Source organism: Vombatus ursinus, unplaced genomic scaffold (assembly GCF_900497805.2).
Source record: "Vombatus ursinus unplaced genomic scaffold, bare-nosed wombat genome assembly UNPS02014818.1, whole genome shotgun sequence".
In the NCBI taxonomy this organism is placed as follows: Eukaryota; Metazoa; Chordata; class Mammalia; order Diprotodontia; family Vombatidae; genus Vombatus; species Vombatus ursinus.
Window position 1 is genome coordinate 10,709,629 of NW_020954596.1, and position 14,816 is coordinate 10,724,444.

Sequence of the window (14,816 nt, forward strand, 5' to 3'; positions counted from 1 at the left end):
AGTTTATATTTGATTCTGAAAGTAATAGGGAGTTTATCGAGTAGGGAACTGACATGACCAGACTTTGGCATCTGAGTTGGGTGACACTTTCAGGGAGACCAATCAAGTTTCCTAGTCCAGTAGTCCAGGCGAGAGAGGTGATGAGCGCTTGAACTAAGGTAGGGTGAGTGGTGGGAACGTGGGAGTGGTGACTGAGGGAGAAAGGCAAGAGTTGTGGTGGAGATGGAAAGGCAAGATCTGGCAAGGGACTGGTTTTGTGAGATTAGGAAGCGCAAATTCTTGGGAATGACACTGAGGATGTGAACCTTGGTGACTGGGACTATGGGGGAGCCCTCGACAGAAACAGGGTTGTTTGGAAGAGGGGTGGGTTTGGGGGAAAGATGAATTCTGTTTTCGACATGTTGAATTTGAGGTGATTATAGGGCATTTGGTTCAAAATCCCTAATATGCAGTTGGTGCTAGATCTCAAAGGAGAAAATGAATGAACTTGGGAGTCGAATGCACAGAAACCATAGGAGCTGATGAGAGAAATAGTACGAAGAGAAAAGAGATGAAGGGTGAGAACATCCACAAATAGGGTACGTGAAATGGGATGCTGTTCCAGCAAAGGTGATTGAGAAGGAACAGTTAGGAGAACTAAGAAAGAATAGTATCATGAAAACCCAGGGTAAAGAAAATATCCAGGAGATGAGGGTGACCAGCAGTGACAAGTATTGCAGGGATGGAAACTGAGAAGAAGCCACTGGATTTGGTGATTAAGAGATCGCTGGTAATTTTGGAGAAATGGGTTTCAGTTGAATGAGGAAATCATAAACCAGATGACAAAAGCTTGAAGAGTGGAACAAGAAGAAGTAGAAGAAATGGGTATATAGAGCTTCTACAACAGGGAGACTTGGGTGGATTTGTAGACAGCAGGGAAGGAGCCAATAGATAGAAAGAGACTAGAGGTGAAAGAGAAATGAAGTGATTGTGAGGGCAATCAGCTGGAGAAAAGAGGAAAGATGAGGTCACAGGCACGTGTAGAGAGTTGGGTCTTTGTTAGAAGAAGGGTCACCTTTTTATCAAAGATGGGACTAAAAAAGGAGAGAATAGGGCAAAATGTCAAGGGGTTGTGAAATAGGGGAGGAGAGAGAGCTCCCAGTGAGTGGCCTCTATATTCTCAGTAAAATATGAGGCAAGGTCCTTAGCTGTCAGGGTGAGAGAGGCTTGAGGAGAGAAATAGGGTGGGAGAGTGGGGTTGGAAGAGCTGCTCTGGGGAGGATGTACAGCAGAGGTATCCAATATGCAGCCTGCCCAGCCTACAGTACTCTGGAGTGAGGAAGGAACTAAATTAAAATGGAATTGGTAAATATTTAACAAAATAGATAAAAATACAATACAACATATATAATGTCAATGTGTGTCTTTCTAAGACAATATATGCCTACAGGGATCATTCTTATGTATGGTTTTGTGACCCCATTTCTATCTGAGTTGGATACCTATGGTGTAGAGAATTCATTAGGGAGGAGCAGAAGGATGGCTTTGCTGCAGTTGAGGACCCCACTGATGTGAGAAGTCCAGGGATGGGTTTGTGTTAAGATTTCTGAAAAGGAGAAAAATATGAAAATTTGGTATCTTGAAAGTGGTAAGTTTACTGTCCTTCTCTGATGTACTTCTAAAGTATAAAAAGCAGGGCAGCTAGGTGGCGCAGTGGATAAAACACCGGCCCTGGAGTCAGGAGGACCTGAGTTCAAATGTGACCTCAGACATATAACACTCACTAGCGCACACAGACTCTGGGCAAGTCACTTAACCCCAACTGCCTCACAAATAACTAAATAAATAAATAAAGTATAAAAAGCATTTAAAAAAACAACGAACTCATTTCTAGAGGTCAGGACAAATTGCTGACAAATAAATTATAGCAAACTATCTTCATTTCCTTTTTTGGGAATGAGAGAAATGCCACAGACTCCTTGTAATGAATAAATACAAGGATCTTCCTGGTAGATATGAGGAGAGAGTTGGGCCCTGTAAACAAGAAGGTTTTGCTTGTCCTCCAAGAAGTGATTAGATGATCAATAGGCCCTCCTGGGAGAGAGCATAAATAAAAGACAAGAAAAAGGAGAGATGAGTATCACAGAATCATAGGATCTCCAAAACTGGAAAAGACCTTTAAGGGTATCCAGACCAATCCATACTCAAACTGGCTGCCCCAGGAACCCCAGTACTTAACTGTTATCTCAGGCTGTGGCCACGCTGGCAGCATCGCTGGGCATTTGTAACTTGGACTACCTAAAAGCTTTGCCTTGAGACAATGGTTTCCATTGAACAAAGTATTTTCTCCTCAATAATCCTGTGAGATAGGGAGTGTTATCATTCCTATTTTATAGGGCTCCAAGAATTGAAATGACTTGCTTACAGTCACAGCCCTTATCACATCTTCCCTTACACCCTACTTACCTGTGTACTTGTTGTAATTGTTCCCATTCAGTCTGAGCCTCCTTACCAGAGAGGATGGTGATTTCTCAGCTTTGTTTCCACATATGTGGCGTGTTTTGCTGAAATGAATTGAGAAGTTGATGTGAAAAACCAAAAACAAAATGTAGGGTTGGTGTTTTGTTGTTCCCACACTGAATTTGAGCCAACAGCAAGACATGGCAGCTAATAAAGTTAATGCAGGTGACCTCCATGAGTCAGATCAAGAGAATACTGCCTAAATGAGCAACACATTTTGGGAACGACATTGACAAACTGGAGCATGTCTAGAGCAAAGGTTCTTTACCTTTTCTGTGTCATGGACCCCTTTGGCTGTCTGGTGAAGCCTGTGAGCCTCATCTCAGAATAATGCTTTCATATATTTGAAGGAAACACTAAATTTTAGTTAGATGTTAGTGAAAATAAATTTGTAATTTCTTTTTTCATTCAAGTTCATGAACCCCCTGGAATTAATCTACCTCTAATGGTCAAGCAACTAGGTTGACAAAGGGTATAGAAATCATGACATCTAAGAATAACTTATATTTATATAATGTTTAATAGTTTGTAAAACTTTCCCTATAGCAACTCTGTGAGATAGGTAGTGGAAAGTATTGTAATTCCCATTTTATAGATGAGGAAACAGATTCAGGGTGGTTAAGTGACTTCCCATTGCCAAAAGGCTAGCAAGGTCAGAGCAGGGACTGGCTTTGTGTCTGGTGCACCACCCCACCCTGAGAAATAGCTGAAGGCACTGGGGGGCTTTAGCTAGGAGAAGAGAAGATTTAGGGGTTCCTTGATAGCTATCTTCCAATATATGAAAGGACATGTGGAAGGGACATTATTCTTATTCTTTGTAGCTCTAGAGGGCAGAACTGGGGTGAATGTTCTTTAAGGAGGAGGCAGGTATAAAATCCCCTCTTCTACAAGAAGTCTTTCTCTGTTCTTCCTTGTCCCTCCTTGCCCCCACTACCAGTTCTATCTCTCTTAGATTTTCTTACATGTGCTCTCTACTCTGTATATATCCGGTATGTATTTTTTCACATACTGCTCACCCATTAGAATGTGAGCTCCTTGAGGTCAGGGACCGTATTTTTGCCTTTCTATCCTGAGCACTTAGCACAGTGCTTGGCACATTGCAAGTATTTAATAAATGCTTGTTAACGACATCTTTTATTTGAGAAGGAGGTAAGTGATTACATCTTTTATTCTTACTCTTCTTTGCAGTTCCTCACTGGTTATATGTTTCAGTTTTCTCATGCCCACCATGTACCTCTCCAGTGCCTCCTGTGTAATGATCATTTTCAGTTCTTTGGAGATTGTTGCAATCTTTGTCTTGTTGCCATATAGCAACACCAGTAGAATGTTGATATTGGAAAGATGGACATTAAAATGACATTGCTTTTAAAAACACGTGTTATAACCTGGCCAACAGATATTCTTCCTCTACTTGGTCACCTTTGTGGATAGACAGTCCAAACTACTCTGCACGAATACAAATCTCTTCCAGGAGGCTTTGCGATGTTCCAGGGCTAGATGTAACCAGTGAAATGCCATCAGCAAATTGGAACATGTAAGGAGAAGAAAGCTAAAGAGAGAAACCCTCTTTACTTTGGTCTTTGTACTGAATCTCCTCCATCACAGTGGAGAAAATCTTTGTTGATCTTACATTTCCCTTTTTTATGTCTCATCTGACTATGTTCAGAGGGTTGTTGAAAAGTCAGGGTTATTTTGTTATATCTTTCAAGGAATCTGAAATGATTTTGGTATATGGATGTTATTTCCTTGTTGGAAAAGAACATTTAAGGTGATATTTTGCTCATATGCTTTTTCATAATCAATAAATAATGAGAATAATGTAATATTATATTTTTTGCTTCAGTCAGTTGCATAATGATAAAGATGTGTGGTCATCAATGAATATTATTTTTGGAAGTGTATTTGTTTCCCTATTAATACTTTCATTGAGGATGCCCTTGATCCATGTATAGATGACTTATGTGAAGATTTTGTATAGCTGGGAGAAAACACATTTGGGTCTGTCATTGTTAATGTTTTGATGGTCGTCGTTTTTTGTATTAATAATGACCAAGATCTTTTCCATGTCTTTGGTATCTTCGCCTCCTTCAGATATTCAGCACATTCACTCACAACCGTGTCTCCTTCAGCATGGATCTCTTCTATATACATTTGGTCCAGTCTGGGGCTTTTCCCATCTTTGCTCTCTTTAGTGACATTTCTGTCTCCTGTGTGAACATCCCTGGGACTTTAATGTCTCTTGATGGTGAAAACAGTATGTCACAGTAATCTGTGTAAATCTTTCATATTTTTCTTCTTTTTTGTTTTCCTCATTCTGTTTAATGCTCTTGAGATGACTTGAGTTGCTCTCTTCAAACTAGTTTCATCTTGCACATCTTCTTAATGCTTTAGGAAGAGGAGATCGATTTCAGAGACACAAATGGCAGAATTTTGTAACCGATTGTATATAATAGCTAATAATAATAGTTAACATGTATATATGATGCTTTATAAAGCACGACATAGACATATATACCCACACACACGCGTATATATTTATTTCACTTAATCGTTACAACAATGAGATTGTTGAGGGAAGAGTCAAAGAAAACCCCCGGTTTGTAATCACAGATGACTGTATGACAGACAAAATTAGAAATGGTAAAGTCCAGAGGATTTTATCTAAAAAAAAGTACAGAAAGACTAAAATCAGAAGGAGAAGCCACTTAAAGGGAGAAAATAATTAACACAGCTTCAGACTTGCTGAGTTTGAGGTTCCAGTGGGACATCCAGGGAGAGGGGTTCTGTAACAGCTGGAGATGTGGACCCAGAGCTAAAAGATGAGTTCAGTACCAGTGATAGAGATCTTGGAGAGCTGTACATGGAGGTCACAGCAGAAGCAGTGGCAGAAAATAGATTGATGAGAGAGAGTGTAGGGAAGGACGTTGGAAAACACCTAGTTTAAGAGGTTGGGAAGAGAATGAGAAATGAAAAGTGACAGAGAAAGAACAATTGGAAAGGCAGGAGGGGAACCAGGGAAGTGGGGTGACTCTGAACCCAATGAAGTAAATGGTTTCAAGTATAAGGGGGTGGTCCACAATGTCAGATGCAACAGAGGGGTCAAGGAAGGTGAGGACTGGGAAAAATGCCTTTGGATTTGACATTTAGAAGTTATTAGTGAATGACTTTTCAGGACATAGTCTCAGGAGAGTGATGGTTGAGGAGGAAGTGGAAATCTTGAGTGCAGATAACTGTTTCAAGAGCTTTAATGTTGAAGGGGAGGAGAGGAATGGGACAATAGCCAAAAGTGTTAGAAACATATAAACTAGTTGTAAAAATAATAAAGTTTGCATGAATGTCAGCAACTAGTTTGGAACTAGGGCAGATAGTGGTACAGTGGATAGAATGCCAGTCCTGGAGTCAGGAAGAACTGAGTTCAAATCTGCCCTCAGATACTTACTAGCTGTGTGAACTTGGGCGAGTCACTTAACCCTGTTGGCCTCAGTTTTCTCATCTGTAAAATGAGCTGAAGAAGGAAATGGCAAACCATCGCAGCGCCTTTCCCAAGAAAACCCAAATGGGGTCACAAAGACTTGGACATAGCTGAAAAACAACTGAGTAATAGTTTGGAACTGGCTGTCCTCAAAATATTTGACTAAATTCAGCCCTGTATATGTGCATGTGTGTTTATAATTTTCAGCCATCCCACTGTGGTGTTGTATACTTTGACCTAGGAATCTGAGGATCCATTTCTAGCCTTACCTCTGGCTATTAACTCGTGAACCAGTTTAGGCAAGTGACTTTATCTCTATGGTTCTCAGCTGCCTCCTTTGTCAAATGAGGGACTAAACCAGGCCAGCCCTTCTAGGTCTCATAATAACTCCGTTTTCTAGAGAGCTTTTACCAAGTTTTACAAAGCACTTTCCTTCCAACAAACTTGTGTGGTAAGTAGTATTATCTTCATTTTACAGATCAGGAAGCTGAAGCTCAGAGAGATTAAGTGATTTGCCCATGATCACGTAGCTAGAAAGTGCTGATTCCCTCCCCCCCCAGCTCCAACAAGTGCGCTCGCTCATCCAGTCTTCACTTGAAGACTTCAAGGGAGAGGCAATTCACTACCTCCTAAGGTGTCTACTTAGCTATGCTGGTCCTCAGATGACAGACACGTTCTTTTGCCGGGCCCCTGTTGGGTTCTGTGTTGCTGATACAGTCTTCTAGGCTTATGTCCACAATAGGGATGCGCTGGAAGAGGATGTCACTTGTGGGCTGGGCAAATTCTCTGTAGACTGTGGTTTTCCCTGGTGTCCAGAAGGTGATTTCTTATGTTTCTGCAGCTGTGCTAATAGCACAGCTAAGCTATTCCTTACATCCTGGCCTTGTCTGCCATTCCTTCCTAAAAGGAATGGCAGACACATATATACATATATACACACATACACACACATATACATATATATACACATATATACATATATACATACACACATACATATGGCAGTGGAAAGATGGATAGTGGGTGTAAGCTGGCCCTAACAGGTTACCAATGATGACTTGCATTTTAAAGGTATTGCAAATTAAAGATTGCAAGCTGAAAAGTACCTTAGATACCATCTTGTATAACACCCTTATTTTTCAGATGAGGAGAAGGAGGCTTGGGGGGAATGTGATGTGCCTGGAGGCACCTGCATATTCAGATAGTAGGATTCTAACCAAATTTCAGCTGATACCACGTTCAACATGCCATGTTGTTCCCTTCATTGACGATGCCCTTGATTCACGTGTGGATAACTTGCATGAAGATTTTGTGTAGCTGGACCCTCACCTAAGATAACCACTTCAGATCATAGGCTTTAGAACTGGCAAGAACCTTAGAGAACATTTAGTTCAACTCCATCATTTTACAGACAAATAAATAACTGAGGCCAAGAGAAATGAAAAAGACTTGCCCAAGGTCACATGGGTTAGCAGGCAGCCAAGCCAGAACTTCAAGCTGGGTCTTCTGACTTCCCATCCTGCTCCCTTTCTACCACTTAGATCTGTACAATGATTTTGGATTACAAAGCAGTTTCATAATCTCTTCCGGGAGACAAAACATGATGTCATTAAGTGCTAAGTTGTGAGGGCCATGCTCTCAGGGCTATAGCCATTTGACAGAGGATGGAGATCATATTTCTTGTACACTTTAACTCTAGTCCTAGTTCAGAGATATATCAAGTTGCTGAAATCAAAATGAAAATTCCAAAATAGTTTTCCTCTTTCTCAATCTCAAACCTACCATAACCCCAGGCTCAAAAATTTCACTCAATGTTGAACAAGTTGCCTTGTTCATTGGTTTGTAAACCAGTTTTGCTTGGGTGAGGAGCTTCTGGAGGAAGGCAGAGACTAGGTCATCCACTCAGCTGGTCTTCAAAGCCCTGTGTTTGGTGTCTAAAGAGATGGGAAGTTTAGGCACCCTCAATGGATCTTACAGTTGAGTAAGAGGATAAGATTCAAACAAAGAAACAGCAGTATATGATGCTATGTTAAATATGTTGGGCGGCTAGGTGGCGCAGTGGCTAGAGTGCTGGTTCTGGACTCAGGAAGAGTTCAAATCCAGCTTCAGACACTTACTAGCTGTGTGATCCTGGGCAAGTCATTTAACCCTGCTTACCTCTGTTTCCTCATCTGTAAAATGAGCTGGAGAAGGAAACCATTCCAGTATTTTTGTCAAGAAAACCCCAAATAGAGTCACGTCAAGAGTCAGACAACTTGAAAAACAAACAAACGAAAAAACAAACAACTGAACTAAGTACTTTAGAGAGGTGCAAAATAAAAAGTTCTTTGTGAGGCCTAAGGAGAAAGATCTTTCTGAATATAGGGAATCAGGGAAGACTTCCCAGAGGTGGCTGCATTTGAGTTGGAGGAATGAAATTTGAATTTAGGAATGAAAAAGTATTCAGTCAGGGAGGGTAAGACAAGGAGGTCATTTCAGGTCCAGGGAAGAGAGTGAACAAAGACGTGAGTGAGGTGCTGAGTTCACCACTCTGGCTGGAGCTCAGAGAGGTAGACTATCTAAGTTTCCTAAGAGGAGGAACTTTCATTTTGGTCTTTCTATTCCTTGCCCCACCACATCTAGGACCATCTCCAGTCATCTTGATCTATAGCTTGCCACTGGACCCAGATGACTCTGGAGGAGAGAGTGAGGCTGGTGACTTTGCACAGCCCTGCCTCACTTAAATCTGATTCACCGGCATGTCGTGGCATCACCTCCATGACGTCATGGTGCTCTTTGAGAATGAAGAACAAACAACAGCGGCAACAACAACAGTGCCTAGCACATAGAGTATGTTTAATAAATCTTGCAGAATTGGTGTCCCAGCCTATGGGACACAATTGTTATCTCCTGGTCCTTTCACAAGGAATATTCTTGGGAAACATTTGTTGTATTGGATTGAGTTCAATCAGCCCCAAGAATTAAAAGATAGTGTGGGGTCCTGGGTCCTAAAATGTTATTCTTCTCTCTTGTCTATATCAACCCTAAAACTTTTTGCTATAGGCAAAATGACAAGTCTCATTTGTGGCATGATTGGTAGCAGGGCTGGACTTTGAGCCTGGCTTGCCTGGCTCCAGTTCTAGAGACTGTCCCATCCTGCCTCTGTACCTCTCTATCCAAGCAAAGTGAAAACTCCTGTTCCTACAGACAAAGTGAGGTGGAGGTGAGAGCTAACATCCCTTGGGAACATTAGTCTGGAGTGGGGGGACAGGAGTCCCAGGGAGCAGACAGTAGAGTCTCAGAAATAGCTGAACTTCAGTGACAGAGCTTTGGTTGCTTTTGATGTGGGAAGAGTCTGACTTTGATTCCAGTTCGAGGTCTGTGCAGCATATCAGACACCTGGCTGGACATCAGGGGAAGATTAGAGATGGTAAGTAATGAGATCCTTTCCCAGCATGGGATCAGGGAAGCCGTGGGTTTGGAATGCTGTCCAGAGTTAGCATTTTTGTTCCTTTCTATTACTGGGAGTGCTGTCTCACCTCTGGCATTGCCCTCCTGGCTTGGGGGGCACACAGATGAATTGAGTTGTGGACCTGAATATCAGAGCTAGAGGAGCAAGGGCAGAGAACGACCTAGATCAATGGAGAACCTGCTGTAATTAAAGAACAGCGATGTTGTCAGCAAGCCAAGGGGCTGGAGACGGAACTTAATTGACAAGACATTTGACAGGGGCTGGTTCTTTGTCTGCTGCAGGCTCCTCTTGTTTTGCGATCAGTGTATTTTTTTTTTTAATGCTTTGTCTTAGACTGAGGAGAAGAAAATAAGCAATAAAGTAGAGTGAATTCCTATGAGGTGTTCTAGTAATGGAATATTCAGATTTGTGCCTAAATTCATAAAATATCAGAGCAGGACAGGTCCCTAGGCCACAGAGCCCAAGGGACCTTGTAACACAAAACATAAAATATTCTGTGGTGGAAAGAACTATAGAACACAAAATATTAATACTAGAAGGTCTTGGGGCCTAGAATGGAAGAGCTAAATGGGACCTTATTATCATCATTATTATGATTATTTTACATAAAACCCTACCTTTCTCTGTCTCCCAATAATAGCAAGTTACCGAATACATCAGCATAGATGCAGGAAGCGTTAGCAGAGTGTCAGAGTCATCATCGAGAGCATCAGTAATTGGGCAGGTTGGTGAAAATACTACAGATGTAGGAATCTGAGGGTGGTTTGGACTGGGAACGTTGTACCCAAGATTTCAGGGGTCTTTCTGCTCCACCCTGCTGTTGCCTCCCAGGCTAAGAGAAAGGCCACTGGGACACGTGTGTGTGTTTGTGTGTGTGTGTATATGTATATGTGTGTATACATACACACACATCCGCCGTGGAGTCCAATAGTTCTTTTGTATAGGGACTGTTTGAACTGTCACGATCCATGAGGCTCACAATCCATTCTCTCAGTTTATAATGGCTGCTGAGAGGACCCCATGCCCAATACAGAACAATTTTTAAAAGCAGTCCTTCTGTTCTGGCAGACTCATCGTGAATGGGATGATGTATATGACGGAGCTTTGTGGTCTCGGGACAAAAAGTGCTCTATAAATTGCTAATCCTAAGACACGAGATGAGTTTTCCTTCAAACTAATTGACACAGAGGGTTTAGGAAGAATGTGATGGCCAAAGAGATTGGTTGATAATTCTATCCAAACATGCAGAATTAGCAAAATGTTTGTAATGATGAGTGTATTCTTTGCTCTTAGGGACATTTTGGAAAATCTCTCAAGGTGCTTAAAGGCACAACTTAGAAATGGGTGAATTATTTTTCTTTTTAAAAGCTAAGCAGTGCAGTAGGTAGAGTGCTGGGTCTGGAGCCAGGAAGACTTGAATTCAAATCTTGCCTCAGACATTTACTAGCTTTGTGACCCTGGGCCAGTCACTTAGCTCTGTTTGCCACAAAAACATCTACCTCCCAGGGTTGTCGTGAGGATCCAGTGAGATAATAATTGTAAAGTGCTTAGTACAGTGCCTGGCACATAGTAGGAGCTTAATAAATGTTTATTAATAGATTCAAGGCACATATACATTATAGGGGTCGGGGGAGAGGAGAAGAAGATACAATAGATACCTAAATAAGAAAATACAAGATAATCTGAGGAGACAGCATTATTTAACAACAGAATCAGGACAGGTTTCCCATAAAAGGTAGACCATGACCTGAGCCTTCAAGGAAGCAAAAGGTGGTAAGAAGCAGAGCGAAGGGGGGGAATGCGTTTCAGGCATGTGGGCAGCCTGGGCAAAGATGCAGAGGTGAGAGATGGAGAGATGAGTCCTGGGGTTAGGCAGAAGTTCAGTTTGGCTGGAATGGCAGTGGATGGAGGGAGAGGAATCTGAAAATGAGCCTGGGAAAGCAGGTTGAAGTCAGATTTCACAGGGCTTTAAAGGCCAAATGGAAGAGTTTATATTTTATCCTCAGGGCCACAGAAGATTCAAGTGCAGACCTGTGCTGAGGAAGGTTATTTTGGCGGCTGTGGGGAGGATGGGTTGGAGATGAGAGAGGCTGGAAGGAGGGATACTGACAAGAGGCCATTGTTATAGTCGCAGGGGCATCTCCAACGCAACATGTCCAAAACAGAACGTGGTTTCTTTTCCCCTAAGTCCCTCTTCCTCCTGAATTTCTCACTTCTATTGAGTGTACCAGCAACCTTTCAGTCCCCTAAGTTCAAAACTTAGGAATCATCCTTGACTCTTCCCTCACTCCCTCCCCTCTCTCACCCAGTCACTTGTCAGGTCTGGCGACTCTCCAGTCCCAGCATCTCTCACATACTTACCCTCTCCATTCACACAGCCACCATCCTAACGCAGGCTCCTGTCGCCTCTCCCTACCAATAGGATCTATTGATCCTAATTGATCTCGCTGTGTCCAGCCCCTTTACCTCTGCAATCCATCTTTCACAAAGCTACCAGATGGGCATTCCTAGAACACAGGTCAGATTACATCACTCCCCGGCTCAGTAAGCATCAGTGGCTCCCTGTTGCCTCTAGGATGCCCTGTTTGGCATCCCATTTGCTCCAGCTTATCATTCCAGGCTGATTACACATCCCTCTCCCTTATACACTCCTCCATTCCGGCCAAACTGGCCATTTCTACTTGCCATTTCCTATATTTAGTATCGTATCACCTATCTCCTGCACGCCTTTGCATGCTTCACCTTGGGGAACCTCCAGCCCTTCTCAAGGCTCAGTCTAAATGCAGCCACCTAGAAATGACTTTCCCTGATTCCCCATTTGTTAATACTCTCTCTCGGAAACGTTCTGTGCATAATGGTTTGCGTTTGCTTATCCATCTACTTCTTGTCTTCCCCCTTGCCCACCTGTTACAGGAGAAAGACCACGCAGCGAGACCCCTACCTATGTGAATATTCCCGTCAGTCCCACTTCCAAGAAGCAGCTTCACTACATGGAATTGGAGCTTCAGGGACCTAGCCCAGGAATAAGAGGTAGGGAGAGATGCCAACAGTGCTGCCCCTTCTCTGTGTCATCTCCAAGTACACTTGGCTTGTACCACATTTGGGAAGAGGTCCCACCTGGACATGGTTGCCAGCTCCAGAAATTTGTTTCCATGATGCCCATCTCACCACCATCCCAGGCCACCCATTTTCAAGATGCCTCAAGTGAGAAATCAGGTTCTCTAGAGGAACAGAAAGTGTGTAGGACTTAAAGTCACTATACAGTTTTGCCACTTGTTGGCCATCTGACCTTGGGCAAATCATCCCTCTCTGGGCCTTGGTTTTCCCAAATGAAAAATGCAAGGGTTGGGCTATTTGGATGATGCCTGGCTCACCTCCTTCTCATTCTCATCTATTCCACACCCCTGCCTCTGGGAAGGACTGTACTCAAGTCATTCCTAAAAGATAATTTTCTATTCCCTTCTTATATCTCCAGAAGAAAAAGAGAAGGGACAGCCTTCTTTGGTAATGTGTTTATCTGTTTCACAGTTTTCAGAGTTGGGAATTTCTTCAGTTCTGTCCTAAATTCTTCCTGTTTCAGATCCAAACACTCAGTAAGTGAATTGAGCATAAAGTAATTCATATAAAGCAGCTAATCAGTATACTTTTTGTTGTTGTTGTTCAGTCATTTCAGTCATGACCCTGTTGGGGGTTTTCTTGACAAGAATACCAGATTTGTTTGCCATTTCCTTCTCCAGCTCATTTTACAGATGAGGAAACTGAGGCAAAAAGGGTTAAGCAACTTGTCCAGGGTCACACATCTAGTAAGTGTCTGAGGCCAGATCTGAACTCAGGGAAGATGAGTCTTCTTGACTCCAGGCCTGGCACTCTATGCATTCTACCACCTAGCTGCCCGATAAGTATACTGCCTAGCTTTAACTGAAACCTGACTTTGGGATAGCTTTGGATGCAGAATGCTTGGATTTGAATCCCAACTCTGCTCCTTACATGCTATGTGATCTTGGGTAAGTCATCCTCACCTTTAGCCATAGCGTCTTCTTCCATGCTGAGTGAGAATGCTGGACCATATCATCTCTAAGGCCTTGAGCCTCCAGCTGGCGCCTGTCATCTTACAAGGAGGCAGGATTATTTCGGGCTTTCCTTGGCACCTCGATTAGACCTCTGTTTGTACTTGAGCCAGAGGAGACAAAGGCTCCTCTTAGTGGGAGATACCCCAAAGGCATCATGGCCACCTAGTGGCCTGGACCCCACTAGGGAGCCTCCCAATGGGTGGGAGCCTCTGCCATGCATGTCCCTTGAGAGGGTGTGCTCTGGGAATTAATGAAAGCTCTTGTTTTCAGGGGCTGGAGCCACCCGCTATGCCCAGATTGATATCACTGCCACCGAGACGGCGCACAAAGTGGGTGCCCAGCATGCACAGACCCGGGAGGACCGTCTGCAGGAACTGGAGCAGAAGCAAAAAGGGGCCCATCAGTGACCAGCCTGTCGAGAGCCAATGGAGGGCTGCCTTGTTGGGGCTTCCGGGCACTTCTGGGAGGGCTCTGTGTTCTCATCTTTGGGGTGTGCCACCTTTGGGTCCAGCTGTGGCACCTTGCACTCAGACCAGGCACCTCCTGGAGACCTTGCTCCGACACAGACAAGCAGGTCATGGTGGTGGTACACCATGGGCTGAATTTTTTTTTTCCAGCTTGTAACATGGTGGTCAGAGGATCAATGTTGGGATAATGGGAACCCCCAAATTAGTTTCTTTTCCCTGGATCTCTGTGTCCCCTTGGAGAGAGGCAGTGTGGTAAAGCTGGAAGAATACTTCCTAGAGCTGGTGTTAGAGCACTGGGTTTGAATTTTTGCTGGGCTGTGCAGCCCTGGGCAAGTTAATCACCTTCTCTGGGCCTCAGTTTTTTCATCTCTAACATGAAGGCATTGGACTAGGTGATCTCTGAAGCCCCTTTTAGCACAAATTCCTATGATGGAACAGGGGGGCATGCCCCAAAGCTGAATGACCATGCATAGGGAGACAGCATTTAGCTCATAGCAGTAAGTGCCCAGAAAATGTTAAATAGTATGATGGAAACCAAGTGAGACACAGCAGCTTTGGCCCTTGGATCCATGCCCTTCTTGCTGTCTGTGTGTGGAATCATCCTGAAAGCAGGGCTGGAGCTCCAGCCTGGAGGTACTAGGTTTGGTGATGTTTTTTTCCCCTTCATTTCTCTCTGATGGAAAAGTCCCTAGTGACTGCAGGGAAAAACCCTTCAAAAGCCAATAACATGTATCTGAGCTGTTTCAGTTTTAAAAAAAATAATAAAAAAGGACAGAAAGTGCCACTAGCAACTCACCAATAATCCTTTGAGGATAGTCACTGGAGGCTGAAGGCACAGGCTGCTGATGAGAGAAAAA

At 43.3% G+C, this 14,816-nt stretch overlaps 1 protein-coding gene across 4 annotated transcripts in view; it reads left to right on the forward strand.

Annotated features, from left to right (window-relative positions):
- Positions 1 to 14,300, forward strand: part of DOK7 (docking protein 7) — a 117,741-nt gene extending 103,441 nt beyond the window's left edge. For 3 of the 4 annotated variants that reach the window (XM_027836503.1, XM_027836504.1, XM_027836505.1), the window contains 2 exons: positions 12,336 to 12,452; positions 13,763 to 14,300. In XM_027836503.1, the coding sequence (XP_027692304.1) occupies positions 12,336 to 12,452; positions 13,763 to 13,899 (254 nt within the window). In that variant the 3' untranslated portion in view covers positions 13,900 to 14,300. Of the gene's footprint in view, positions 1 to 12,335; positions 12,453 to 13,762 lie in introns of those variants that run through there. The other variant, XM_027836506.1, reaches the window with a different exon arrangement.
- The last annotated feature ends 516 nt before the right edge of the window (positions 14,301 to 14,816 follow it).